The 27,598-nt window shown below is 44.0% G+C and overlaps 1 protein-coding gene across 1 annotated transcript in view; it reads left to right on the top strand.

Annotated features, from left to right (window-relative positions):
- EBF2 (EBF transcription factor 2) overlaps positions 1-27,598 on the top strand; it is a 137,660-nt gene that overhangs the window by 70,548 nt on the left and 39,514 nt on the right. The window contains exon 7 of the mRNA XM_051811853.1: positions 27,064-27,145. Within this exon, the coding sequence (XP_051667813.1) occupies positions 27,064-27,145 (82 nt within the window). The remainder of the gene's footprint in view (positions 1-27,063; positions 27,146-27,598) is intronic.

The following is a 27,598-nucleotide window of genomic DNA, read 5'->3' as shown; positions in this document are numbered from 1 at the left end:
CTAATTTTTTTTTTTAATCAAGAGACTTCTTTCTGTGCAACTGCTGAAAAATTTTCTCTGGAGGGCGACACACAGTTGCACTCCCACTCCTGTGGCTTTTGCCTCTCTTAAAAAATAGATGATGTCATTAGGGCTTCCTTCCTCATTTTCATTTTTTTCAGGTATTTATTTGGTTTTTTTTTAGCTAAATCCCACTAAGCAGACCAGATTCATCCATGCCTTTAAAAATCCTGTACAAGGTTAAGATTTGAGGCATCTCTGTGTGTTTTAGCCCAAGAAAGACTCTTTAACAACCATGGAGCTATTACTGATTTATTTTTTTTTTTCTTTCTCCTTGATTTCTTTTGACTCCTGGGGGGGGCAGGGGAATAAGAAGAGAGGCAAGCAAAAAAAAATATAACATTAACACAAAGGAGCACTTCTTATTAAGAGTAGGTGGGTGAAGGCATTGGAAAAATAATACCTCAAGATGCATTGAAACATTTTAGGGAATTAGGGAATTCTGATCTCCTGCAAAAGGAAAAAAAAAAAAAAAAAAAAAAAGAAGGGGGGGCGTGGGGGGGAGAAAATTAATATTAAAGACAAGCTGTGAGTTTCCATCTGGCCTTGCCGCTTTCGACTAACGCTTCCATGACGGAATTCATCTGTCCATCAACTGTCAGAAATTCTCCTGTCAGTAAATCCCTGGGCACTCCTGCCAGCCCACCCCTCTCAAAAATATTCCGAGGCACGGGAGTCCTCCGAATTCCGAATGGCCCCTTCTCTCTCCCTCCCTCCATCCCCCCTCCCTGCTCCCAAAGTTGTAGGGATTGATTTGGGTTATTTATTTATTTACATATATATTTATTTATATATATATTTATTTATATATATTTATTTATATATATTTATTTATATATATATTTATTTATATATATATTTATTTATATATATTTTTATATATATATATATATATATATTTATATATTTCTTTATTTGTTTCCGTCCTCCTCCTTCCCAGCGGGGCTTCCCGGAGGAGGGGAGATGCGCCGGGGAAGGGAGCGGGGCGAGCTTTCCATCCTGGGGAGGTTTAAAATTCCCAGCCGGATCCTCGGGATCCGTCCCCCTTCTCCCGCAGCCCCGCCGGCAGCGAGCCCACATCTGCTTTGGAGCACTTTGGGAAGTGGGAACTCCCCACTGTTTAATGTAACTACACGACTATTTAACGCACGCGGTGGTGGAGGAGCAGCTCCCGACGCCAAACTGTTGTGACACGCCTGAAGGACACGAATAAACAGAATATTCCGGTGACAAAGTGCATCCCCACCACCGCCAGAGAGGGATCACTCTGCTCCTGCCCTGAGCAGGACACGGTTTACCATGGATTTAAACCCCCCAAAGAAAGATTATTATTTTTTTATTATTTTTTTCATCCAAAAATATATATATTCTAGGCTGCTATTGATGCTGGGGATAAGGCTGAAGGGAATTTAGGCAGCTTGTTCCACTCCCAGCTCCTGTAAAGCTGCATCACTCTACCCAGCCCCAAAAATCTCATTTCATGGTCATATTTAAAGGGTTTACACCTCAAAAAAATGGGTTTTCTAACCTTAACCGGAGTACTGATTGTTTTGTTTTATATTCAATTTTTTTTTGACCACGCTGAAAACTCAAACTGGCCCCAAAAATCTCGTTTCATGTTCATATTTAAAGGGTTTACACCCCCCCAAAAATGTGGGGGTTCTCTAACCTTAACTGCAGTATTGATTATTGTGCTTTTTATATTCCATTTTTTTTTGACCACGCTGAAAACTCAAACTGCCTTTGAAACAGCTGGTGGGAAGAGAAGTGGGAGAAGCATAAAAATCTTTAAAAGTACATTTTATTTTGGTGTTTTTCCTCCAAAAAAGTGTTGGTTACTTGTGGCTTCTGACACCTCATTAATCAAGTGATCAGAATTCAGTATTTTACAGCAGCAAGGCCAATTAACCTTTGCTGGCTACAGAGCAGCCAAAAATAATTTCTAATTGTCAAATGGGAGGGGGAAAAAAATACAACCCCCCCAAACAGCGAAGATAAAAAAAGTGGGATATCTATTTTGTTTGTTTTGCAAGCATTTAATCCGAGAGAAATCCCAAACTCTGCCTGTGTGCAGAGTTTCTTTTCCTTTTTTTTTGTTTTGAAACTTCTGAAAAGACTGAAGAAATTTGGAGAGCACGAAGTTCAAAGGTTTGACTTCGCTCCTCGCCGAGGTCCAGTCCTGAATTCCCTTTGGGTGGGAGCTCAGGCTTCCCTTCCCTTCCCCGGGAACTCGAGCTGCTGTTTTCCATAAAACCTGCCCTGCTCAGGATGTTGGGAGGAGACAAAAGGTGGTGGGAAAAGCTCAGCTCAAAGGATTTAGTTCAAGCTTAAACCCTCACCTATGCAGGAGTCACTGCTGGGCTGTTCCTTTGTGGACACAAATTGTGGATATTTATATTTATATTCATATTTATAGTCATAGTCATAGTCATATTTATATTTATTTATCCCCACCCTGCCGAATTCCTCGTGGCATTCCTGGGGGGAATTGTGCCAGCTGGGAATGTGGCCTTCAGGCTTTGTGTGCAGCTCCCAACCTGGGAATCTCCTGTTAAACCCAAATATTACCACTCAGGGGTTACTTTGCAGTGAAGACTTCCTGCACTCCTTAAAGGCAATCCATTTGTAGTTATTAATTATATTTATTGCAGTTTTGAAGGCAACCCTGGCCATGCAGCTTTGAGTTTGGAGTGGAGATCATTTTCAAACAGCTTTTAAATATCAATGGAGGGGAAGGGTGGTGGCCATAGCAAGTCCTTCCTAAAGGAGAAAAGTTATCCAAATTGTCCTTATTTCTTTTATTATTTCTCACTTGGTCAAAATTCCATCCTGGATCTTCAAATATACCCAGTTAAGCAGTTTGGAGGGAATGGCCCCCACTCTGCAAACAGCCATCTTCTGCTTTCTCCTTTATCTCCCCTTCTTGTCTTTTGCTTTTACACTATTATTTAACTTTCTATTTTCTTATCATAGAAGCCATCAGAAGATCTGAGTACAAAGTCATGCTGAAGTTCAAATCCTGGATAAGCTTTGGTGTGGAGTATTATTCCAAGATTTTACTTAAGGCTGTGATGAAATTTGCAGTCAAAATAGAGCTCAGCTTGTAAATATTGTCATTTATTCCTGACAGTTTGATTATTTTTTTTTCTTTATGGGCTGATAACCTCCATTTATTTATACATTTATTATAAACCAACATTTGAATCAAATTTTCAAATGTGTGGACTCACCTTTAAGAAATGTCTCATTATAAACCAAAATTTGATTCAGGCATTTGAATCAAATTTTCAAGTGCTTGGTCTTACTTTTAAGATGTATTTTAAATTCTGGGTTTTCCTGTTGCTTAAATTTCACCTCTTCTTTTTGAATCAAATTTTCAAGTGCTTGGACCCCCCTTTAAGAATCAAATTTTCAAGTGCTTGGACTCTCCTTTAAGAATCAAATTTTCAAGTGCTCGGACTCACCTTTAAGAAGTATTTTAAATTCTGAGTTTTCCCGTTGCTTAAATTTCACCTCTCACCCTTTTAATTCAACCCGGGGCGTCTCCAACCCTTTTGGGGGACTCTCCACCCCACTTGGGGCACGAAGTTCAGCCCGAAATCGCGTCTCGGGCAGGACTCTGGAGGTCGGGATGTTTTTCTCCCTCTCCTCCAGGTCGGGATGTTTTCTCCTATCAAGGTGGGGATGTTTTCTCCCTCCCCTCCAGGTCGGGATGTTTTTTGCCTCCTATCAAGGTGGGGATGTTTTCTCCCTCCCCTCCAGATTGGGATGCTTTTTCCCTCCCCTCCAGGTCGGGATGTTTTTCCCTCCCCTCCAGATTGGGATGCTTTTTCCCTCACCTCTAGGTCGGGATGTTTTTTGCCTCCTATCAAAGTGGGGATGTTTTCTCCCTCCCCTCCAGATCAGGATATTTTCTCGCTCCCCTCCAGGTGGGGATGTTTTTTTCCCTCCCCTCCAGGTCGGGATCTTTTCTCCCTCCCCTGCAGGTCGGGATGTTTCTTGCCTCCTATCAAGGTGGGAATGTTTTCTCGCTCCCCTGCAGGTCGGGATGTTTTTTGCCTCCTCTCCAGGTGGGGATGTTTTCTCCCTCCCCTGCAGGTCGGGATGTTTTCTCCCTCCTCTCCAGGTGGGGATGTTTTCTCGCTCCCCTGCAGGTCCCCCCTGGCTGTATCCCGAGCAGAGGAGGTCACCAACACGGGTGCATATTGAAGAGCCCCACAAATGTCCTCCCGGCGGGGTTGGGTGACATGTGTCACCCCTGCCAGGGGGACAAGGCAGGCGGAGTGCCGGGACAAAGGCGAGGGTGGGCTGTCCCCAGCCGGGCCAAGCCTGACCCGCACGCGGGGTCTTTGTGCGGCAGCTGCCGCCTCTCATTGTCCCCCCGGGCCCTCCCCGGCCCCCCTGACAACAGCCACCGCCGCTGGCATCCCACCCTGACATCTGTTCGCCTTTATTGATGCTCTCCTGGAGGAATTCCCAGTGTAAACAGGGAATTCTCTACGGGAGCCCCGTGTTGTAAAAGGGATGAGCTGCATAATGCAAAGATTTAACCACTATTTAAAGGTGTGACACTTGATTGAGAGTGACTGGGGTGGGTTTTTTTCTTGTCCTCTCCCCCCTTCTCTCCCCAGCCACTTTTAACTGTATTTGGCACAAACTGTCTGGGTTGGACCTTACTTCCATCCATCCATCTATCTATCTATCTATCTATCTATCTATCTGTCTATCTATCTATCTACTTATCTAACTATTTATCTATCTACTTATTTAATTATCTATCTATCTGCAGTTTATTTATATAAACTGTATTTGGCACAAACTGCCTGGGTTGGACCTTACTTCTATCTATCTATCTATTTATCTATCTATCTATCTATTTATCTATCTATCTATCTATCTGTCTATCTATCTATCTATCTATCTATCTATCTATCTAACTATTTATCTAACTATTTATCTATCTACTTATTTAATTATCTATCTATCTGCAGTTTATTTATGTAAACTGTATTTGGCACAAACTGCCTGGGTTGGACCTTACTTCTATCTATCTATCTATCTATCTATCTATCTATCTATCTATCTATCTATTTATTTAACTATGTATCTATCTATGTATCTATCTATTTATTTATATAACTTTTTATTAATTTATTTTCATTTTGGGGATTTCTCCTCCTCCTCCTCCTCCCCCCCCTCCCTGTCCCTTCGCCCCTTCCTCCATTCTTTTGTTTTCCCTGAGTGGAATCATCAGGATGAATGAAAACTAGGAAAATGGAGGTGCACCAAAAAAATTGGAGGACGAAGGGAAAAACTTGAAAAAAACCCTGGAAAAGTGGGAGAGAAAAACCTGGTTTGTGTGAAGTGGAGTTTGGTTGCTCCCATAAAAGCTGGCAAAGCCCACCCACTCTTAGGACTGACTTCTGGCTTAGGGATCTTTGTGCTGCCTGAATTAGGGAGAATTCCTTCTGAGGGGGCTGGAAACTAGGACACTAGATCCAAAATAACGTCCTGAACCATAACACCTTTTCATTCACACCTTTTATATCAGTATTTTTCCAAGGGAATCCTGTCTGCTCCGAGTGGATTTTGCTCCACGAGCACAGATCCTGCAGGATCTGCTCCTGCAGGAAATATTCCCCTGAATTTTGGCACCAGAAGAACCTGATCCAAAATCCATAACAGCTGATGAGGATCAGCCCCTAGATTGGAATTGGCTTTGGGGCAGGAATATCAGCTGCTGAGGTGGCCAAAACAGCAGGAGGGTTGGGAATTGCTGTGTGCTCTTGTCACCCGGGGAGCACCAGGCAGGGACTGGAGCTGGCATTATTTTGGCTCCCTGGTTTGTTTAAGTAAATATGTGACAATAAACGTGGCTGCTCCAAATGCAAACAGCAGGTTCTCTGCTCAGCAGAACGAGCAAAAATACACAGGGAAGAAATCGTGCCACAAAAGTCCTGGAACAGCTCAAATGATCCTGGAATTGCTCTCCAAAACCATTGTGCCTCATACTGGAGGTACAGCTGAGGTTCCCCAGGCCCAAACACACCCTTATTTAAATTAACTATGGGTCTGACCCATAAACCCTCACTCTTTGTTCAAGTTCTGTCTGTATTTTTACTGGTTTAAGCAAACTTGGATGTTAGGCATGAATATTTCTGCTGTTGGATAATATACAGGTATAAGAACATCCACCCAAAAGCACAATAAGAGACACCAAACCTACCATGAAAATTACACACGAGGAAATAAAATGTTATAAATATATAAGTAACAGGAAGAAGGGCTACATTATAGAGAAATCTCTGAAGTCTGAAAATGTGACACTTTAAAATCAATTCAAGGTTAGTCTGTGTTAGGAATGGAGAACACTCTGCAGTTATTTTAGTTCTTAGTGGGATCTAATCATCCAGGCTGGAGTTTTTATTAGGTTTATGGCATCACTGGGATGAATAAAGTAATCTCAGATACGTAGCAGAAATGCAGAGTCTGCATTGGTTTAGATTAATAAAAATTTCTGTGGTGGTTGTTACGAGGAAAGGTCTTATTGAAACGAGGATGTGAAGTTTTATTGGCTTGTCTGTGGGATTTCACAGTCAGTTGTGTATTTATCCTACAGTTCCACGGGATTGTTTAAAAAATATTGCTAATCTCCTGGTGGCATCTCATTTTAAACAGAAATTTACAGCATTTTAGAGGAATTTGTTTTAGGAATCTCTGGCTAAGTTTTATTATGGTCTTTTGGAGCTGTCTCTGAGAAGGGGAGTAAATATCTGAGTTGGATTATTTTTTTTTTTTAATTGCCTTGATCCTTGATGTTTTTTCCTTTTAAAGAATCTCCCTCCTTCAAATTCCAACTGAGCATCTTTTTGTCCTGGTGGAGCTGCCAGGAAATGTGTCCCTGCCCTTGGTGGGCTGGGGGGGGAGTGGGGTAGAATGAGATGATCTTTAAGGTCCTTCCAAGCCAAACCACTCTGGGACTCTTGGAAATGAGAGGCCTCAGTGACCAGAGGGATCATCCAGTGACCAGAGGGATCACCCAGTGCCAGAACAAGACATTTATGATGCCAGAGGTGGAGCTCCCACCAGAGTCAGGGTGGTGGGATCGAGCCCTGGGAGGTTATTTAAAGGCAGGATTGTAGGAGAAGAAATGAGAGGCTCCAGCTGAAGTTCCAGGGAGGGGGATTGGGTTGGATTTGGAGGAGTGTCTCGAGTTAGAATGTCTCATTTTCCCCCTCACTTCTCTTTTCTCCTGGTAGTGAAAAATAAGGAACACAAACCCCGGGGTGTTGATGGATGGCCAAAGTCGTGGCCAAATCCCACTTTGTGCTTCCTGCCCAGTTCCAGCTGAAGCACAGGGAGAAGCTGCTCCTGGAATTCTCCCCAGCAGTCAATCAAGGACACATTTACAACAGCAATGAGGGACAAACCACTCAAAGATCTGAGGATGTTAACAAGGCTCTTGTAGGGTCTGTTTGAAGCAGGGAGTGATTATGGTTTCATTAGAAGGTGATGCTTCAAAACGTTCTGAAGTGCAGCTTTTCTCCCCTGTTGGCTGTAAATATTCTGGGAAAACGGGTGTTTTCTAAAAAAAAAAAGTTAGTGAACATTCTGTGTGTTTGTCTTAATGTGAGAGGAGTGACAGGAATAATGTGTTCATGCACTTAATAAATGTGTGTGGCAGTATATAGTATCTCTAGGTGTATGTATGCATATTTGCACAAATATATTTGCATCCAGGTCAAATAACAGCTGTTATTATTGAGTTCAGCTTTTATTATCAATTTGTTGGTAGATTCAGGCACTATTTAAAAAAAAACCCCAACAAAAACAACAAACCAGGAGTCCACATCTGAGCTTTTTCCTAATCAGTTCCCTCATTTTGCTAATATTCTAACGACTGTCAATTTACTTCAGTGGTGCCATTTGCAGAATTTTCCAATTAGCAGGAAACCTGTTCCACCTTCTCCCATAATTACGGGGGACTCGCTTCAGATCAGCTGTGGCCAGACAGCATATGATGTACTTGCCAAAATCTGTGCACTGTGGGGTTTTTTTTTCTCTGTGTGTGTGTGTGTGGAATTTTTTTTTAACCTTTGCATGAGCTGGCACAGACTTTACATCTCTCTTGTAGGCAGGGAGCTCCCTCAGTAGTGGCATGTGTCAAAATATCCCAATAATTTCGGATAAACACACCACAGTGGAAACACAAATACGAGTCTCTGCGTGCTTTGATGGTGGGTGATGGATGTTCTGCCACGAATCTTCTGTTCATGGCTCTGAAAATCAGGGAAATATTCAGGAACTGCTCTGCTCCACTCAGGCTGGATGATTTTATTCAAGAAGCAGCTGTTTGGTCACTTTTTATCACCTTTATCCTTCGGTGCTGTGTCACACGGGGCAATGTTGTTCTGACATACTCTGATTTTTCACCAGCTGATCAAAAAGCAAATCAACCCCTCCTTTTCTTTTTTTTTAGAACTGCTTAAGCAGCTGATATTACAGCTCTAACAATGGAGCAGCAATAACTATTATTGTTACATGAAAGGAAAATATATTTAATAATAAGCTCATTGATTTTTAACAGCATCTCTGTGTTGCCTAATTGATGGGAAGTTGTATGTTTGTGTAGCCAACGGGGGTTATGAATTAAATATGGTCGTCATTCCTTGAGGGATGCATGTCAATGCAAGAAAGATGGAGGATCTACATTTCCCCCAAGCTAAACAATCCCCTTGCAAAAGACATAGGAAAGTCTGGCATGGGAGGAAGGGGGGAAAGGGAATAAAAAGCATCCATCACTGTTTATTAAGTGCTGCTACTTGAAGGTAAAAGGGGTATTGAACTGTTTTCAGATTGGAAGGAATGTAGCCAGACAAAACATTGATGGTGATATTAGGCTGGTGACAAATTTTATTCATTTGTCTACATTTGTTACAGTAGCAATTTGAGATGATTTATGCCTCTTCCTCCTCCAAGCCTCTGCATATGGACACACACCAAAATTCAGTGTCTTCGAGGGATAAAATGAACTCTTTTGGTAACAGCCACAAAAATATGAGGTGAAGGTGTCTGGAAATACTGGATCTTAAATTTAAGACACTCTTGAGGCTGGTGATCAGCACTTGGAAAAAATTAGGCTGGTCTGAACCTGTCTGAAAGTGGGGACCTGACACAGAATCACTGGGCACTGGTGCAAACCTTGCCCAGCCTGTGCTGAGCTCAGAGGGACATGAGAAATGCTGGGGATGCTGAGGGCTACAGCAGCTTATTTTTTGGAGATTTTAAACCCAACTTCCTTAGGTCTTGAGCTGGAACTGTAAATTAAAGGGAAGTTCTGATGACCAGTTGTAAGTGGAGGGTGGGTCAGTGCTTGTGTGAGCAACCACCTCTTTCTCACTCACGTGTATAAAAACTTCTGTCACATGACCTAAACCCCCCAAAATGCTCTCCCATGCATCTGGTGGTGTCCCATGATCAGGACTGTTCTGCAGAATGACACATTTCACCCTTTACATGGCAATTCTTAGTCTCTGCTGAATGTGAGGGTTGTTACTTGTCTCTTTTCAAGTTCCTTTCGCCCCAGTTTTGCCTCAGACTTCCCACACTGTGGGATAATTTGCTGCCTGCTGAGAAGTTCAGCTGGGCCAAAGAGGGCAAGGCTGGGTGGGTATTAGTGGGCAGTATCTCTTTGACCACAAGGATGCACTTGGGAGGATAAAAACAGGGCACACTTTAAGAACTGAGGGCAGCTGGACCATCCCAGTGGTGTTGAACTGTGCTGTGCTGACTTTCAGGGTGTTTGCAAACCCTTGGTCTCTGGCTTTGTCAAACAGATTCCTATTAACAAGATCTCTGAGTCATAAATGTCATTCTGATTCCTTCTGGCTGCTGCTGTTTTATGGGCAGATCTGTTATTTCCCTGTGATTAATGGGGGGGGGGAGGAGGATTCAGCACAGAGCAAAGTTTGGGGTGATCATGCATTTGCAGGGCCTGTGCAGTGGAATCTGTAGATACAACTTCAGCTACAGTAGAATATTAAGTCTTAATCATCAAAGAATTCCTGCTAACTTTCAATAAGGCTGCTGGACATGGAGCTGGAGTGGTGGGGTCTGTTCTTGTGAACAGCTATGAACAAAAACAGTGTTAAAACAACCACTGGGGATGCTCATGAAATGGGCAGATTCACACCCAGGCTGCACCAGGCAGAGTTTGCCACGTTTAGCCCAAAGTTTAGCCCAAGCAGGGAGTTCCCCACAGGATGCTGCAGGAAAATGAGAGTAACCCTCCCGCCCCAAAAAGGAACAAAGTGCTCTGGGCGGTTCTGAGAAGGAAAGAGGGTTTATTAAAGAGGAGAGTTGTGGGTTTGTGTCACATCTTAACAGTAAACTTCACTTCCCACTCCTGATTTCAGCTGCAAACTCGAACAAATGGGCTGTAAACGCTCCGAGATGGGAACAGTCATCGGTAAAACAAAACTCCTCTTGGATCTGAGCAGGTTTTGGAACCGATTTCCCCTCGTTGTCAGATCCTTAGAGGCTCAGGAAAGGCACTGCTCTGCCTCCTGCTTTTTTACAACAGCTGGGACAGCGGGGCCCTGAGCCCTCTTTAAGGGTTTTGGATGGTCTCAGTAAAACCTTGAGCCCTCTTTAAAGATTTTTGGGAAGAAAACGAGCAGGTTTTTATTTTATTAGAAAGAAACCCTCTGCTGTGTGCAAAAGACACTTTCCCCCCCCTAATATTTTACTTGCTAATGGATAAGTACAAAGCAATTATGTAGGACAGATTAAATGGTTTCTAATGCCTCATTTCAAGAATTACAGTGAATGTTTTCCTGAGCTGTCCTCCAAATTGGGAGTCTAATTAAGCAACAAAAAATTATGTTGGCATTCACTGAGTTATTACAAAACTAGAATTTAGACTAATTTTTTTTTTTTTTGGAAGGTGGAGAGAGAAAGGAGGGATAGATGAGGGAAAGATCTAATATTAGAGGAACTGATTAATCCTCTAAAAATCTGTAAGTGTCCTGGCAGAGATCAGAGTTTCTGCCTTGACATCCTTGGGTTTGATGATTCCTTATGAGTGTGATTAGTAGATTTAAACCCCAAGAGCTTCAAAGCTGTGGCACATCCCAGTAGCACTTATATTAAGATGTGCAAGTCTTTCAGCTAATCTTCTAAAAAGAGATGTAAGGTTTTTATTCTGGGTCCCCAAGAAAACATATTCTGCTGGAATCAATGGCTGTGAGCTGTGTAAAGCCACTTAACCTCAAGTTTGTGTATTAAACTTAATTTTTGCCTGCGAGATCTCACACATAAAACGTTACTGTAATTGTCCTGGTAAAACAATGATGCACAGTTTCATTATATGGATCTTTGGAGAAGCAAATGCTGGCAGTGGGTGCAAACCCAGCTCTGATGGATTTATTGGGGGATTTTTGACTTCATCTGAGCTGTAATTATACATTTATGCATGAAGGAACTTTGCAGAGTTGATTTGCCAGGTAGCAAAAAAATACCTTTGGAAATCTCCTGGTCCTTTATGGAGCACTTTCTCCTCTCCTGCTGGCTCCTTATAAAAGATGGATTTGGGGCCCAGTGGCCCATAACTCCTGTAAAATAGCTGTTCCATGGATATTTCAGCAGATACTTCTTAACAACTCCAAAGAAGCCTTTCCAAGGGATTGCATCATGATGTGGACTCATTAAGATCTTTTGGATATTGGGGGAAAACAGTTGTGCTGTGGGGTGGGGAGGGAATTTCCAGCAGCTGATTTCAGTCTTTACCTGCTTCAGATCATCACAGCTCCCCAGTTCCTGGGTGGGTTTACAGAGCTGAGATGTGGCTGCAAGGATTTAAAGAATCAGGGAAAAAAACCTTCAAGAAACATTGGAAATTTCAGTGATCACAAGGCTCAGTCACCGTGCTCAGTTACAGCAATGGGACTGAAAAGGTGACTTTTAAAAATCAACTTAACAAAGCTGCTTCAAACCTGAATAGAGTCTTACTTCCTCTTGAGCTTGACTTGACTTCAGGGAGGTGAAGGTTGATTTTTGGGAGGTTCAAATTAAAACAAACCCGGAGTTTAACGATGCAGACAGAAATTAGGACAGCTCAAGGGTCCAGATAAAAATTCCCAGTGATTTGAGTAGAGCCCATGTACCCTCAGACTGGAAATTGCACTGGGAGCCTGGAAACCTTAAATCAAAACAACTTATCCTAAAGTTAAGCAACAACTGCAGCATTTTATTTGGGAGCTTCAGAAACCACCCTTGCTGTGAAATGAGCTTAGTGAGTGGGTCTACAAAGTGGAGGAATGGAAATAATTCCTTTTTTATTTTATTTTTTGTGCATGTGTGTGTGCAACTAAATCAAGCCACGTGAAGAAAGAAAAGATTTTATAATGGCAGAGCTCACAATTGACTTTTCCTTACAAGTTCTGGGCAGTTTGTGTCAAATCTTGCTCAGCAGCCTCTCCTGCTGCTTTGATGGGTGATTTTTTCCAACAAGCTGCACTCCTTCCTTGCTCTAACCTGTCCTGACACTGCAGGGACTGACTCCTGATCCAGTGTCTCATCAGACAAGTTCTCTGTAACGACAGCACGACTCCCATTAGCCTTCCTTGATGTCTATTTACCAGAGCAGCTCCTCAATTATTTAAAATGTAAACATCTGGATTAAATAAATGAAGGAAAACGCTCGGCAAATGTTGCAGGCACTCACTCAGAAACTTTTCTCCAGGAATTGTGGCAGCAGTAGAGCTTGAGAAGGGATAAAAAAAAAAAAGAAATCAATTCAGAATTCCCTGCACACATCAACACAAGGGATGTGGGCAGGAAGTCCTGAAGCTGGGAAGTGCCAAGAGACCCTTTTTCAGGAGAGGGCACGTTGTGATGATGCATCTGGAATGGTACCTTGTTGTTTAAAGCATCAAAACCTGGGTGTTTTGCAGTCAATAAGCCAACTGTGAGTCTGTGCTCTGGGTGGATGTGTGTGTGCCTGCACTTGGAGTGTATAAAAGATGGATGTGAGCATGAAAATATGTTGGACATCTCCAAGAGTGAAGTGCTTTGGATTTTCTCCCTGAAGTGTCTTTCAGAGTCAGTTAAATGTGGGTTTGGGTCCAGCTTTATCGCTGCCAGAACTCTTGACAGAGTCTCATCTCTGGCTTTTGCAAGAACTCCTTCAGCGTTGACTTCAGTCTGTCCCTCTGATCTCCACAAACTGGGGAAGAATATTAGAATTTGAAGAGAATGAGGAATGTGGCTGGGAACATCTGGAGCCCTCACACGAGCTCGTTAGTCTGGCCCTAAAGCAGAGCACTGCAGAAGTTTCACCTAAATGAGGTTAAACCCAAGCCCAAACAGCCCCCTGTGGGAATGACCCCCTGGGCTGGGCAGGGGCAGCTGTTGGTTCCACAGGGAATTTGTTCATCCCTGCCCTGAGCTGTGTGGTCAGAACCTGGGTGGGGGTAGAAAGTTTGGTCAGTGCACTGGTCCCAGACTTGTCACAGTTTTCAGCCTGCTGGGATTCCCCTGGAGGACATGGAGAGCCATGGAGTGTCCTGAGCTGGATCATCCATCCAGCTCCTGGCCCTGCACAGACACCCCAACAATCCCACCCTGTCCCTCAGAGCATTGTCCAAACACTCTTTGAGCTCTGGCAGCCTTGGGGCTGTGACCAAACCCTGGGAGCCTCGTCAGCGCCCAGCCAGCCTCTGGGGGAAGAACCTTTCCCTGGGATCCAACCTGAGCCTGCCCTGACACAGCTCCTGCTGTTCCAGGGTCCTGTCCCTGCTCACAGAGATGGAGCTGCCCCTCAGGAGGAGCTGCAGACCCCAGTGAGTCTCCCCTCAGTCTCCTCTTCTCCAGCTGAACAAGCCAAGTGCCCTCAGCATCTTCTTGTAGGGCCCCTCCAGGCCCTTCCCCAACTTTGTGTCCCTCCTTTGGCCATCCTGCAGTCCAAAGCCAGGGCTGGATCTGCCTTGGGAAGAGACCCAGCAATGGGATGTTTTGCATTTGGTGCCCTTTCACCGGGGGGAAGGCCAGGAGATGCAATTCTAGCACAAGTGCTGTGAGGAGAGGCTGAGGGAGCTGGGGGGGCTCAGCCTGGAGAAGAGGAGGCTCAGGGGAGACCTCCTCACTCTCTGCAACTCCCTGCCAGGAGGGGGGAGCCAGGGGGGGTTGGTCTCTTTTCCCAGGCAACCATCAGCAAGACAAGAGGGCTGGGTCTGCAGCTGTGCCAGGGGAGGGTTAGGTTGGAGATCAGGAAGAATTTCTTTGCAGAGAGGGTGCTCAGCCCTTGGAATGGGCTGCCCAGGGAAGGGGTGGATTCTCCATCCCTGGAGGTTTTTAAGCAGAGACTGGATGTGGCATCAGTGCCATGGGCTGGGAACCACGGCGGGGTTGGATCAAGGGCTGGACTGGATGATCTCAGAGGTCCCTTCCAACCCAGCTGATTCTGGGATTCTGTGATTCCATGATTCTGTGATTCTGTGATTCTTTGATTCTATGGTTCTGTGAATTCCCGAGTGTCACCTCAGGATCTCTCCCAGAAGCCCTGGGAACGTGTCTGGCTGTGGCTGAACACAAACCCCTACAATAACCCCATGAACACACACACAGAAGGGGGAAATCAAAGCTCTGATCTATCCCCCAAACCACTGCTCTCTGTGCTGGAGGAGCAGCTCCCTCCCCAGATTTTGGGTGTCCCGTAGGGGGACACCACCAAGCCCAGCTCTGAGCTCATGAACATCCCCCCAGCCCAGGTGAGCAGCAGGTTTTGGGCTGCCTGAAGCTCTGTGGGAACAGGTATTATTATATATACACACCAAAATGAAACCAATCTCATGCTTCAGGGTGTAAATTGATCCCTGGAAAGGTCAGGAAGCAATTTTCCCCTCCTGTTAACATCACTGCACAACCAACTTGGGGTGCGAGGCAGAGGGATGGAGGGAAGAGAAGCAATTTCTCCTGTAGCACAAAGTATTTGCCAGAGGCAAAATAACTCATCCAGCCCAGAATTTACAGCAAAGTGATCACCCAAGTGTTTGAATTTTACCTCATGTTTTTTCTGGGTGCCCAGTCTAAGATGCTTTAAAGGATTGTGGCTTTGGTGATACAAAAATAAAGTGAATTTTTGGGTTGTTTTGAGCTGAGACTTGGCCAAGTTACACCAAGTTTCTTGCATGAAACCTCTTCTGAGATGTCCTTGTCATGCCCACAACCCTCTGCCCCTTCCCTACAGCCCCCTATAAAGATCCTGGAAAAAAAAATATATATATAAAAAAATCAACTCTGAGGTGTTTCTTCACTGATGTCTCATCCCCTGCAAATTAACACAGTTCATACCCCAAAATACTGATGCTTTTTTGGCCTCTGGCACGTTTGTGCTACATCAAAGGGGACTGAAAAGGTTAATTAAATTTGGGGGCCAGTACAGAGGGATGAATGAAATGTTTGCTGTGAAATATTTGCTTGAAATTTATTAATTTATTTAGTGCACGTCAGGAATTTTCACGTTCCTCGTAAATAAAGGATGGTGCATATATGTCTAAAATATGGATTTTTGAGGATTTATGGGAAAAGGTAGGAAAAGGTGGGTTTCAGAGCTCAGAATTTTTCCTCTCTAAGGCAAAATTACCAGAAATCTGAGAGACATTTGGGTTTGGCCATATGCTGGGGCTGCAAAGTGTCTTCTTCTGACAAAACTAGAATAGCTTTAAAGAATTCCAGGGACTTGCACTGTGGCTCTGGAGATATGGATTCTATTTCTGCCTCAGCCATGTGACCTAAATATCTTTGGGCCAATTCATCCATGGTTTGAAAAAAAAAAGAAAAAAAAAAGTGCAGGCAGAAACGTGGAGGGAAAAAATAGAGACCTAATCCTGATTTTTATTTATTTATTTTTTTAACTCATTACATCTTTTCTGTTTGCTGAGCTGGGATGGAGTAACTAAGAAAAAGAGATGGAGGAAGCAGAAAGATGTTTTTTCCTGTTCATTTTATTCCTCTCCAACTTGCCTTGTCACCTGGTGGTGTGTTCAGTGGTTATCAGAAAAAAACCCATATATATTTATATGTGTAAAATATGTCTATAAATACATAACTCAGAATTGTTAGAGCTATTCCATGTCCAGAGTCCTGTATATACATATATTTATATATATAATATGTCTCTAAATATATAACTCAGAATTTTTAGAGCTATTCCATGTCCAGAGTCCTTTATATACATATATTTATGTATATATTATATGTCTATAAATTTATATATATATAATATGTCTCTAAATATATAACTCAGAACTGTTAGAGCTATTCCATGTCCAGAGTCCTTTGGTTCTGTGGTTTCAGGAGGTTGCTGTGCTCTGGGAATGCACAGGATTCCAAGTGTGCAATTCTTCTATATCTTCCATCTCAAGGTGAAGTTTTTAGTTTAAAGAGAGATTTTTGTAAACATGTGCCATTCACAAGCACATTTCCATTTTGAGAAGGTCTATGACCAGCTAAAGCACAGCAGGATAATTTCCAGTCTTCCTTGGGCCAAAGAGTTGTTGGGTTTGATTTTTATTTTAAGAAGAGTAATTTCCCATTGACCATCCAGCAGGAAACACTAGAAAGAGGCTTGGTTGGCACCCAGGGCCAAAAACTTGTCCCGTTTAAGCTTTTACCTTTTCTATTTGTGCAGAACCCGAGTCAATTTAAATGATATATTTACCTGAAGAAGGGCCCTTGTCCAAATTAATGAAAAAACAACAGAGACTTCAGGCAGAAGTGTCTGATAAGGATGTTATGTGCAGGTTTTTGTGGTAGACAAGCCACACCTGAAGGCTTGAAGTGGTTCAGGAATCTCCTGGCACAGGAGTTGATTCTTTTCTTGCCTCCTTTGTTTGGGTTGGATCAGGTCTTGTTGCAGATTCTGGTTACTCACACTTGGAGCAAACAGCCCATGAGGTTGGGGGTGCTGAATTTGAGAAAGAGTGAGGTGGAGACAACAAAAGGATGTAGCAAGAGAGCTGAAATGATCCATCCCAAAGTCCAGAGGTGAACAGAGCACACGAGGTTCCAGGCGCTGCCTGAGAGAGTTTGCAAAGACAACCCTCGTGTTATTGTTGGCCTTCTGGTTTGCAAAATCACAGAATCCCAGAATCAGCTGGGCTGGAAGGGACCTCTGAGATCATCAAGTCCAACCCTTGATCCAACCCCGCCGTGGTTCCCAGCCCATGGCACTGATGCCACATCCAGTCTCTGCTTAAAAACCTCCAGGGATGGAGAATCCACCCCTTCCCTGGGCAGCCCATTCCAATGGCTGAGCACCCTCTCTGCAAATATCCTGTGATGTTTGGGCTGCTCCTTCCCTCTTTCTCTGCAGGATTATCTCAGGGATAGATGTCTCAGATCTCAGGATTTGGCTGCTTTATGCACAAGGGTTCTTTGTGCACCAGGCACGGGCTCCCCAGTCCAACCCAGCGCGTTTCAAGCCCGTGTTGGCACGTGCTGTCCTCTTCAACATGAAAGCAAGACCCTTCATTTTAATCATTAGAGAGTGAATCCTGTGCTAATAGCACTTAATTGTTGCACTAGAACCGTCTCAGTGAGCTTTGGCAGCCGAAATGAAAACAATTCCAAATCCCATCAAAGGAGTTTCTCCACACACGGCGTGGCCAGGGGTGACACCAGAACATCTCCTGCTGCCACACACGGCCCTGCAAGCCTGCTCTGCCTCAGCCTGTGATCTTGGAAGGTCCAAAAGGAATAAAGCAAACACGGGAAATCTTGCTCCATGCCCCTGGAAAGGCAGCACTGACAGTGCCTGTGCCTGGAGCACACACCTAGATTAATCCTGACTTCCTCGGAGCTCGCCCGCTCGTTTAAATTTGTATGCGACATCAAACATACCTTTTCACATATGTTCTTTCCAGATTTTTTTTAACAGTTACTTAGCAGTTTATAGAAGGAAGTGAATGATCTCATCAAGCTGCTTAGAAATTAAAAAAAAATCTGTGCTTATTAATTATGCAGGATTAGTCTAATTATAATTCAGCAAATTAATTAGCGACAGAAGGTGTTCTGAAACATTGGAGTACATTTGCATGTTAAATGGAGAGGCTAGTCTGTAATATATGTAAATTTATGCATGGCTTCATAGTTTAATTTAAAAATTTGCAGCTGCATATGGTATGGGAGCAGGTGAAAAGTCAGTTTTAGTTTAATGATGCTAACAAACATTGGATGCTGTCCTGTCTCAGGGAAGGAATGCACCCCTGTCTGCCAATCCATAAATCTGTCATAGGAATATAATGTTACACCAGCGCTCCCATTCAAGGTCATCTGCGACTAGACCCACAAGTACAATAGGTGCAGATCTAACGACTGAACAGACCTCGGAGCAGGGAGGAGGCAAAACGTGCCCGGCCCGAGTGGCCGGGATGTAAATTCGCCTCTTTAGCAAATGAATGAGCGCGTTTATTCTCCGCAGAAGCGGTCCGGGGACAGGCAGAGCTCTCTCCTGCAGGAGCGGAGCTTTCAGCTGAGCGATATCCACTCTGGCAGGTGGAAAATAGGTGCCTAACCTTGGATCCTCCTCTCGCTGTTCCCACCGGCGCAACTCCGCGATCTCCTGGAAGTTATTAGCGGGTTGTGCATCAACTGCGGGGTCGGGAGCGCTGCTGGGCTGGCCGCTGCCATCTGGCAGCCACGGTAAAAACCAGCCGAGCCAGCAGAGCAGAGAGGCCAGTGGGGGAATCGGTGCTCACTGCTCAGCCTTGCGTGGCTCCAGGCACCGAGGGGCTGAGAGAGGGTGGAGGAGTCCAAAGAGAAAGGAGTCGTAGGTTGTTCTGGGCATTGGGGAAAAAAAAAGAGTGGGGATCAGTCTGTGCTTAACAACTACCCAAGGCTTTCTGGGATCTGCAGCGTTTGCAAAGTAGGTCTGGAGGTAAATTTGCCCCCGTGTGGAGCTGTGAGGGTGAAGGGAACAGGACCTGCTTTAGACATGAGAACTGTGCACAAGGTGGAAAATGTACAGAATAGCAGAATTTATTTCTGTCAGAATATAAATATCAAGAATGACTGGATTTCCCCAGGACTGCAGGGCATCCTCAGGCCTGTGTTGGTGTGACACAGCCCAGCAGAGAACCCCATGGGTGCTCCTGAGGCTGGCAGGGGTGTAAGGAAGGAGAATTTGACCATGGTGAGGCAAGGAGCTTTATGAAATTCTGGTCACTGCTAAAAAGAACCAGCAAAATCCCAACCAGGAATGAGGAGGTGGCTGTTGGCTGGAAGAGCAGCTCCGTCTGTGCCACTGGATTTCCCCGTGCCTCGACTTCCCCGTCCCTGAGCTGCACAAAAACCTTTCTTCCCTCCTGCCCTTTGTGTGCCTTTTCTCCAGGAACAATTTCAGGACATGGCTGTGCAGTGCTGGGCACAGTTGGAGCCCACAGATCCCGTAATAAACCGGGGAATATTATGGGAGCTGCCCTTTCAGCAGCCCGTCAGCCCAATCCTCTCCTCCATTCCCTCCCTGCCCTTTTGATCATGCTCTGGCATCTGGGCCCGTGCCAAATGGCAGGAATAACAGGGTAAATAAAGCTTTCAGCCATTGTCTTGCAAGTTACTGGAAAGTTTTGGTGTGGGAGGAAGGAGGAAAACCCAAAGGATCAGGGAGACCTCTCGGATTGCAGAGAGTCCTCCAAAGACTTTTTTTTGGAGAACAATTGCAATTACAACCACGCTGTTAGGGTTGTGTTTCATTTTCAATTCGAACCCATAGAGTTCAATTATTATTTTCATTAGTGGTGTCAGGTTTTCATCAGAGTGCACAAACAAGGAGGTTTTCCTTGGAGATTTTTTTTTTCCCTCTCCCTCCCCTCTACCAAATGTGGCCAAATAACTGCATCCAGCACCCAGAAACGACTCTCTGCCTCCCCCAGCCCTTGTTTCTTTGAAATGGGATCACTTTGCAAGACAGAAGAAGAGTTTATTTACCCAAGGAGTGTGAGCTGCAGTTGTGGGGGGGTATGCCCGAGGGGAACACGACTTGCTTTAGAGATGAGAACTGTGCACAAGGTGGAAAACGTACAGAAAATCAGAATTTATTTGTATCAGAATATAAACATCAAGTTCCCTGGCGTGTTTGGAGGTTGGGTGACACGTTGCAGGTTTGCATTCAGGTGCTATTAGTTTGAAAATTAAGCTTTTTTTTTTTTTTTAATAAAAGAAAAAGGCACTAGATAGAGGGCAGAGAGAAATATGATGTTCCAGGCTGTGGAGAAAGGGGATATTTGAGGTGGAATTGCTCTGTGGTTGAGGCACAAGGCTGGGAGTTGGGCATGAATCGAGCCCAGGCGTTGCTGTGGACTCCTGGTGCAATGTTCTTTCTTGATCCACCTGAAATACAGGAAACTTCCATCCTGTGTCTTCTTTAATACATTATAAGGAGTGTTACTTACCTGAGTGTGATTAGGAACCTCTTGCTGTGGCAAACAAATCATAACTAGGAGCAGTTTTAAGATGGGTTCTGCCACCCTGTATATTCTTAAGGTTGATTTTTAAGCTAGTCTAGTCTCTTGGGCTCCCTTAGCTGATTCCCCAACCCTTTTTTTTGTTCCATTTTCACCTCTGTCTCCTGTGTCAGCTGGTCTGAGCTCAGTCTTGCAAGAATACTGATTGTATTCTGCTTTCCTATGGTGTTGTTTGGGTGGCATTTCAGAGATCAGCTACAGAAAAAATAATGTTCCCACATCGAAACTGAGACTTTAAACTGAAAATCTAAACTGGAGTGAGTGACTGCAAGCAGAAATGTGGAGCTGGAGAACAGTCTAAGCAGGCTGAAGAAGTTACTTTGAATTAAGACAAAAGGATTGAGAGGTGTTTCTGGTTTGTCCCATCAGGAAATGAGGAGGTTGTTGGGGGAAAGAATAACAGGCATGAGGTTATTCTGCCCTTTTTCTGGGGTGTAACTGGAGTCTTTCTATTAAAAAAAAATCTTCTTCTCCTGGTCTAGGCTTGGGATCTCATCACATCTCACTCCTGCTCCCTCCTCCTCCTCCACCAGTGAATCTCTGACAAACTCAGAGAAGTCTCTTGACCTACATATGTTGGTTTTCACGTTTGTTAAACTGGGTTCACACTTTATGCACAGGAGTTTTGTGAAGATTAATTAGCTGCTGTTTGTGGAGTATCATATAAATACTCTGGCTTATTGTAATAACCTCCCTCATTTCTCACACAGTATAAGGTGTATGTTCATTTAAAGTGCCTCTGTGCAATCCCTGATCCCACACTGACTATAACTGCTGGAAAAAGAGTGGGAAATTTTCTCATCAGCTCCCTAATAACACACACTGACATAATAGACCGAAATTACTCCAGAGATAAATATTCAGATTACAAAGAAGTCTTCTACTGTGATAGTCATTAAAATCAGGATGATGGTATCAAATAAATGCAATTAATTGATTTGGAACAGCGACCTTCAAATCTGACCTAGTCCCTTTGAAAGGAAGAAATCTGAAGTAAAGCTTCAAAATACTTTGTCATGTTGGGGCACTGGGTAGAGTTACTTGTCACACTTATCTCAGAGTTTGCACTGCCAAGACACACATGGGTGAGCTGAGGGGAGGATGGGACACCCTGATCCAGAATTTCCCTGCTCTGATGGAGTTGGAGTCAGGCCCTCACTGGAATAATAACAGTTTTGCAGTTCATAGTATATTTAAACTTGATATTTTTTAACTGGGGCACAGATACTCATAATAACAACTTCTGTTTCTTTCTTTGCTCCCTTTGTGACTTTTTCCAGCTATTTAAGCAGAATGGCACCATGTCTTTATGTTTTCATTAGATTTTGGCATCACAGGATTTGCTGATAAACATAATCACAATTATTTAGATGAGAGGCTTGTTCTCATGCCAAAAAACCACTGAGGCCACAAACCCAGATTCCACAGCAACCCAAACAAGCCAGAATTACCTCAGGGTTTGCTTTACAAGGGGTGGTTTGGAAGTGCATCCAGAGGCTGTTCACAAGATACAACCAATACTGTACCTCTTGATTTTAAGAAGGCACAGAGGGTGGATGGGAAGATTAGGGAAGATGCAGAACCAGGAGTCAGGAGGGATGGGATGGGATGGGATGGGATGGGATGGGATGGGATGGGATGGGATGGGATGGGATGGGATGGGATGGGATGGGATGAGATGGGGAGCAGTTCCCTCCCAGTTTCCATGCCCTGGGATTTTGGCCTGTGCACTGGTGGGTGGCAGCACCTCTGCAGAGGGGTTTTCTGAGGCAGAATTCATGGAATTTTGAGTCCCCCAGACTGGCACTGTGAGAACACAAAGCACATTCTCTGTTCCTGAGGGCCCCTGTGGTGACACTTGCCCATCCCAGCTCTTGGGGTAGGGTGTTAAAACATTATTAATGGGGTTTTTTTCAAAGTTTCACCTTCTGTTGCACGTGGGGCTGCTGTTTAAGCCACCAGGAAGCTTTTTCTGACTCCACTGGGATTTGGTTCAGGTCAGTTTGATTCTTCTCAGTCACCTGAGATGGATAAACACCCCCAGAGGTGTGGGACAGACGTTCCAGTTGCCTCAGGTAGGGGCATAACCTGAAAATCTGGGCACACACAGGGACTGGGGGGCAACAGCTGCTTGATTGATGCAAAACTTGACTTAGTCTGCATCACCCTTTCTCCCTGTCCATGAACAGCTCTGGGATGGATGGAACCAGCATTCCCAACCTGCTTCCCCCCCAGGTCAGACAGGATTGCTCATGGCACTGCTAAAAAGCAGCTGAGGTAACACAGCTGTCTTTGTCCTGAAGTGAAAAAGGGGCACTTCAGTGATTCCTCAGCTCGGGGGTGACTCCCAGCAGGAGGAGCAGCAACTTTTAAAACAGCTCCCTCTGAACCCTGACAGAGGGAGGCAGATTTAAGGTGGCATTTTGGAGATGCAAAGGCATCAATCTGTGCCCAGGGAGGTCGAGTGTGTGAGAGACAACAGGAAAAGAAAAAGTCCACAGTTATATCTTCATTAATTTTATGTTTCTGCGTTAAGTCAAGCAGGTTTTCTATGGCAATGCCAGAGTTTTTAGGGGTAGTTGTTCAAAAGTGTTTGTTTTCCCCCAGCACCCTGAAATGCTGATCTGTGAGAGGAAGAACCACACTCCCTCTGCTTGGCTGGAGTCAGAGTTACCTGCTAAACTCAGACCTAAAGCTGGCCTTAGCAAGACCAAAAGCTGGCTAAGAGACATGACAATGAGATAATTTTATAATTCCTTTTTCCCCAATAATTTTTTGGATATATATATATATATATATATATATATATAGGTTAAAGCCAAAAACTGGCTAAAGGTTCTAATTTAAAAAAATTAATAAAGCCTTTCTGCAATTCTCCTGTTACCCCTAAATCAGCTTCATTTAGTGCTAAACCTTCCCTCCTCTTTGCTCCCCCCAAGTCATTTTTATTCTAATGCTGCAATAAATATTAATGCCATTCCCAGATGCAACCACTTAAAAATATATATATATGTGTATATATATATATAACAACCTACCAAATTCTTCATGCAGATGCCCGGTTGCAGCTAAAATGTGACTGGAGGAACCCTGAGAGGAGAAAAAGAGAGATGTGGTTGAACTGGAGAAAAGATAAAAATTCTTGTGCGTGCATCTAAACGAAATTCAACCTAAATTTGGGGGTGGTGGGAGGGAAAACCATCACAGTGCAGCGTATTCAGCGAGCTCTGAAGAAACTACAAATGTCTTAGCAATAAATCTGAATTCTGCCACGATGTTTAAGTGCTAAAGTCAAAGCCAGCACTTTCAGAGGGGAGATGAGGCGATTTTGGGGGGTCCTAAAGGGGCAAAATTTCCAGCAGTCGAGCTGCTCAGCAATTGCAGAAAGTTATCCCAGGTGGGATAAACCACAACAGATCCCCAGATTGCTGCTGGATAAATCTCCTGGTCCAGGAGCCCAGAGCTCCGTGGCTTGGGATGTGTCTGGGGCAGAGCAGTCAGTGATGCAGCAGCACAGGGAGAGTTTTCTCTTCTGTGTGTTTTTAACGGACAACACACCCCCTTGGTCTGAATCAGCCCAGATTTAATTCAAAATCCACCTTAATTTTCACACACCTTGGTAGTTTATGCTTGATGAGGATCTAAACCTTAATTTTCTGGAGGCATTTAGCAGGAAAATATCATTTTAGTTCACTGTGCTGCAGAGTTTGCTCGTGGATGCTGTTAAATGTGCATTTAGAATTTTGCTTCTCTGTACCTGCCTTTGAGGGGTTGCATTTAGATTTTTTTCCCCCCTGTACCTGCATTTTAGGGGTTACATTTAGAGCTTTTGCCCCTCTGTATCTGCCCTTTAGGGGTTTGTGTCACACACAGCCCTGCAGGATCTTTGCTCTTCCCAAACTCGGCCGCGAGTTCCCTCCCAGACACTTTTCTTTGCTCGTTTTCCTCGTTTTTAGTTCTTTATCTGATCGTTTTTCTCCTCTCAAGGAACGGGATGCAAAGCATTCACCAAAAAAAAAAAAAATTAAAAAAGGAAAGGGGCAGTTTTCCTGATTAATTTGTTTTATTTTTTTTTCCCCCTGGAAGCAACAACTTGTGGATTTTTGTTTGCAGTTTTCCTGCAGGACAATCAGCTCGTTGATTTTCGCGTCAAAGTTACCTCGTTGTCTTAGTTTGGTTCCACTTTGCAGTTTTCCCTTCCACAGGAACGCCTCAGGGCCGCCTTTATCTACCTGCAAATAATTTTTTGGACATCTGTGGGAAGAGGGGGAGATAAAAAAGGGGTGTTTGTGAGCAGCATTTCTGCCTCAAACCCTTCCGTGAACGTCGGAGCGCGCCGGCGCGCGGAGGAGTTTTCCCTGGGAAAACATTCTCCTGGATAAAATCTCACTCCAAGAAAAGAGGTCCCAAATCATTCAAATAAAAAGGGTCACAGGTTTCAGCACGAGGAGTCAGTAGGACTTATTTGAGGGAATGTATTCGCTCGGTGCTGCTCCCGAGGAAGGAAGTTCTGGAGGGTTTTTAGGTCGGAATCCAGGGAGGTGCCCGGGATCTGTCGGCAGGATTGACCCCCTGAGAGCTGAGCACTGACACCCCTTTCCTGCTCAACCTGCTCAGGTGAAGGGAGATCCCAGTAGGACCCCCTGGAAAAAACCCCAAGAGCTCTTTAAATGGGGAATGAGAAGGAAAACCAGAGAAAACAAGAGCCTGTAAAACGCACTCGCAGAGAAAAGAAACACTCTTTCAACATCTCATACATTTAAGGGGGGGGGGGGGGGGAAAGGGGAGATTTTAATTTAAAAATTAAAATCCCAGCTCGCTCTCGGGGTGGATTTTGGAGCAGTTGTTTTATAGGAGGTTTCCTGGGCGTTTTTTGCAGGTTTAGTGCTGGTGGGGTTTCCAAAGGGTTTTGTTTGTTCCAGCAACACCCAAACGGGTCCAACCCTTGGTTTCTCTGCATTTTGGGGCAGGAGGAGCAGGAACACCCCGGGCCAAGGGGGGCCCTAAACAAGGCAGAGAGGGTTTTTCTGCCTCATTGTCTCGTGGCAGGACTGCTTTGGGGGGTGTTGTTGGTAAACCCAGGAAATATCCATCTTTCTCCTTTAAAGTTCTAATTCAAGGCATGAATGTGTGAGTTCTGAAGGGACTTAGGGACTGCGGTAAAAAATCGTTGTCATAGTAACAGGAAGGGAAATAGGCCTGGCTCACCTGGGACTTTAACTTACTGCAAAAGCTGATTTTTTTTTTTTTTTTTTAAGGAAAGCACTCGGCAAGAGAAATAAATAAATAACTTGTTCTTTGTATTCCAAATCAATTCTTCGACTATTTATTTTTTTCTTATATCCGAGGTTGTTTGTTTTTGTTTTTTTTTCCCTTCTAAAGCCATCTTTGATTTATTTTTGTAATTGAGATCGTTGTGGTTCAACGTATTTTGTCCTATAAATAGAAAGGAAAAGAATCACAGGGAATATTTTCATTTGTGACAGAGGATGCCGAAAAATTTCTTGCTCATGTCTGAATTTTGAAGACGGGCTTGTTTTGCTTTTAATCCAAAAAATGTGGATTTTCGTGGAGTTTCTTTCTTTATGAAGTTCACAAATTTAATCAGAGTAATCAAATAAAGGGATGAGTCCTCTCCTCCCTGGATTTGACATAAAATTCGGTGGAAAAGCTCACAGAAAAATCACTGCTTAATATTTCCAAACTCTCAAATCTCTTATGTACGGTGTTGGGTAAGTCACCCAAGAGTGCTGAAGGTTCAACTTGATGAGCTGAACTCTCCAGAGTATTAAGACACATTAAAAAAAAAAAGAAAAAAAAGAGGGTGTGACAGGGCAAAAATAATTGGCAGCAGAAGTTTGTCCAGTGTTAATGGGTTTATCTGCTCGGACAGCGTGAGCTGTCATGTAGCACTTGGGTTTGTGTTTTCCTTGTCCTCCCTCTAAATCTTGGTGAGATTATAATCTGGATATTTTACTGCTTCTCTGCTTCAGTCACTGGAATCTTCACCACAAAAAAAAAATATCAGCTGAGGGAACCTCCTCAGGTTCCTCTCCTGGTTCTGGTTTTAAACCCCCCGAAGTGGTTTGGAGGCTTATCTGCTGCAGGGTTGCCCTGTTGGTTTTTGTCATTCCCACAATACCATTATCCTCCTGTATTGTTTCATGGAAAATCCCTCCAGACAGCAAAAGAAAGACCTTGTATGGGAGGGAGAGATAAAGGAAGGGACTAAAACTGTGTGGTCAAACCCAGAGTGGGTTTCAGGCACCTTGGTTGCACTTTACCTGATTTTTTTTTTGTTGTTTTAAACTTCTCTCTGTTAAGATTTGGCTTTATTTGTTTGGTTTCTCTTTTGACATCCTTTAAGATACCCCATCGTGTAAATCACTGCATAAATCCCTGGCATATGTACTTTAACACGGGATACAACAGCACCTTTCCCTGTGGGTAACAGGAGTGATGTGGTTCTTTGTCTTTCCAGATTCTTCTTAAAATTTTTTCTCAAGTGCAATCAGAACTGCTTGAAAACAGCAGGAAACCCAAGAGACATGAGACGGTTCCAGGTAAGTCTTATAAGGCTCAGCATTAACCTGTCTGCTCCTTTTCCTCTCTTCCTTTCCCCCCTCCTCTCTCCTCCATAATAAATACGATGACAGCCCAGGAGAACCCAGAGCAGGCAGTGCTCAAGTTTTTCTCCATTTGTTGTGTTTAAACCTTCCCCCCCCCCTTTTTTTTTTAATTTTTTATTTATTTTTTTTTATTCCCCCCTCTTTTTCCCCTCCGAATCCCCCAGGGGGAGTGATGTGCTGTACCAACCAGCAGTGGATATTTGATTTGACACCCTCGGGCAAAGCTCTCTCGCATCCAGCTGCCCACAGCAGGGATCGTGTTTGTGATACTTAGAAGCCTCAGAATTTTTCAAAGTAACTCTCTACGTGCTACTCCTCATTTCCCTCCTCTCCTTACCTCTTTCCACCCTTTTTTTTTTTTTTTTTTTCCAGCCTGTTAACACTCTC

Source organism: Manacus candei, unplaced genomic scaffold (genome assembly GCF_025592945.1).
Source record: "Manacus candei isolate 608988 ecotype Guabito, Panama unplaced genomic scaffold, ASM2559294v1 h1tg000084l, whole genome shotgun sequence".
Classification (NCBI taxonomy): Eukaryota; Metazoa; Chordata; class Aves; order Passeriformes; family Pipridae; genus Manacus; species Manacus candei.
This window is presented reverse-complemented; position numbering and strand designations above follow the sequence as displayed.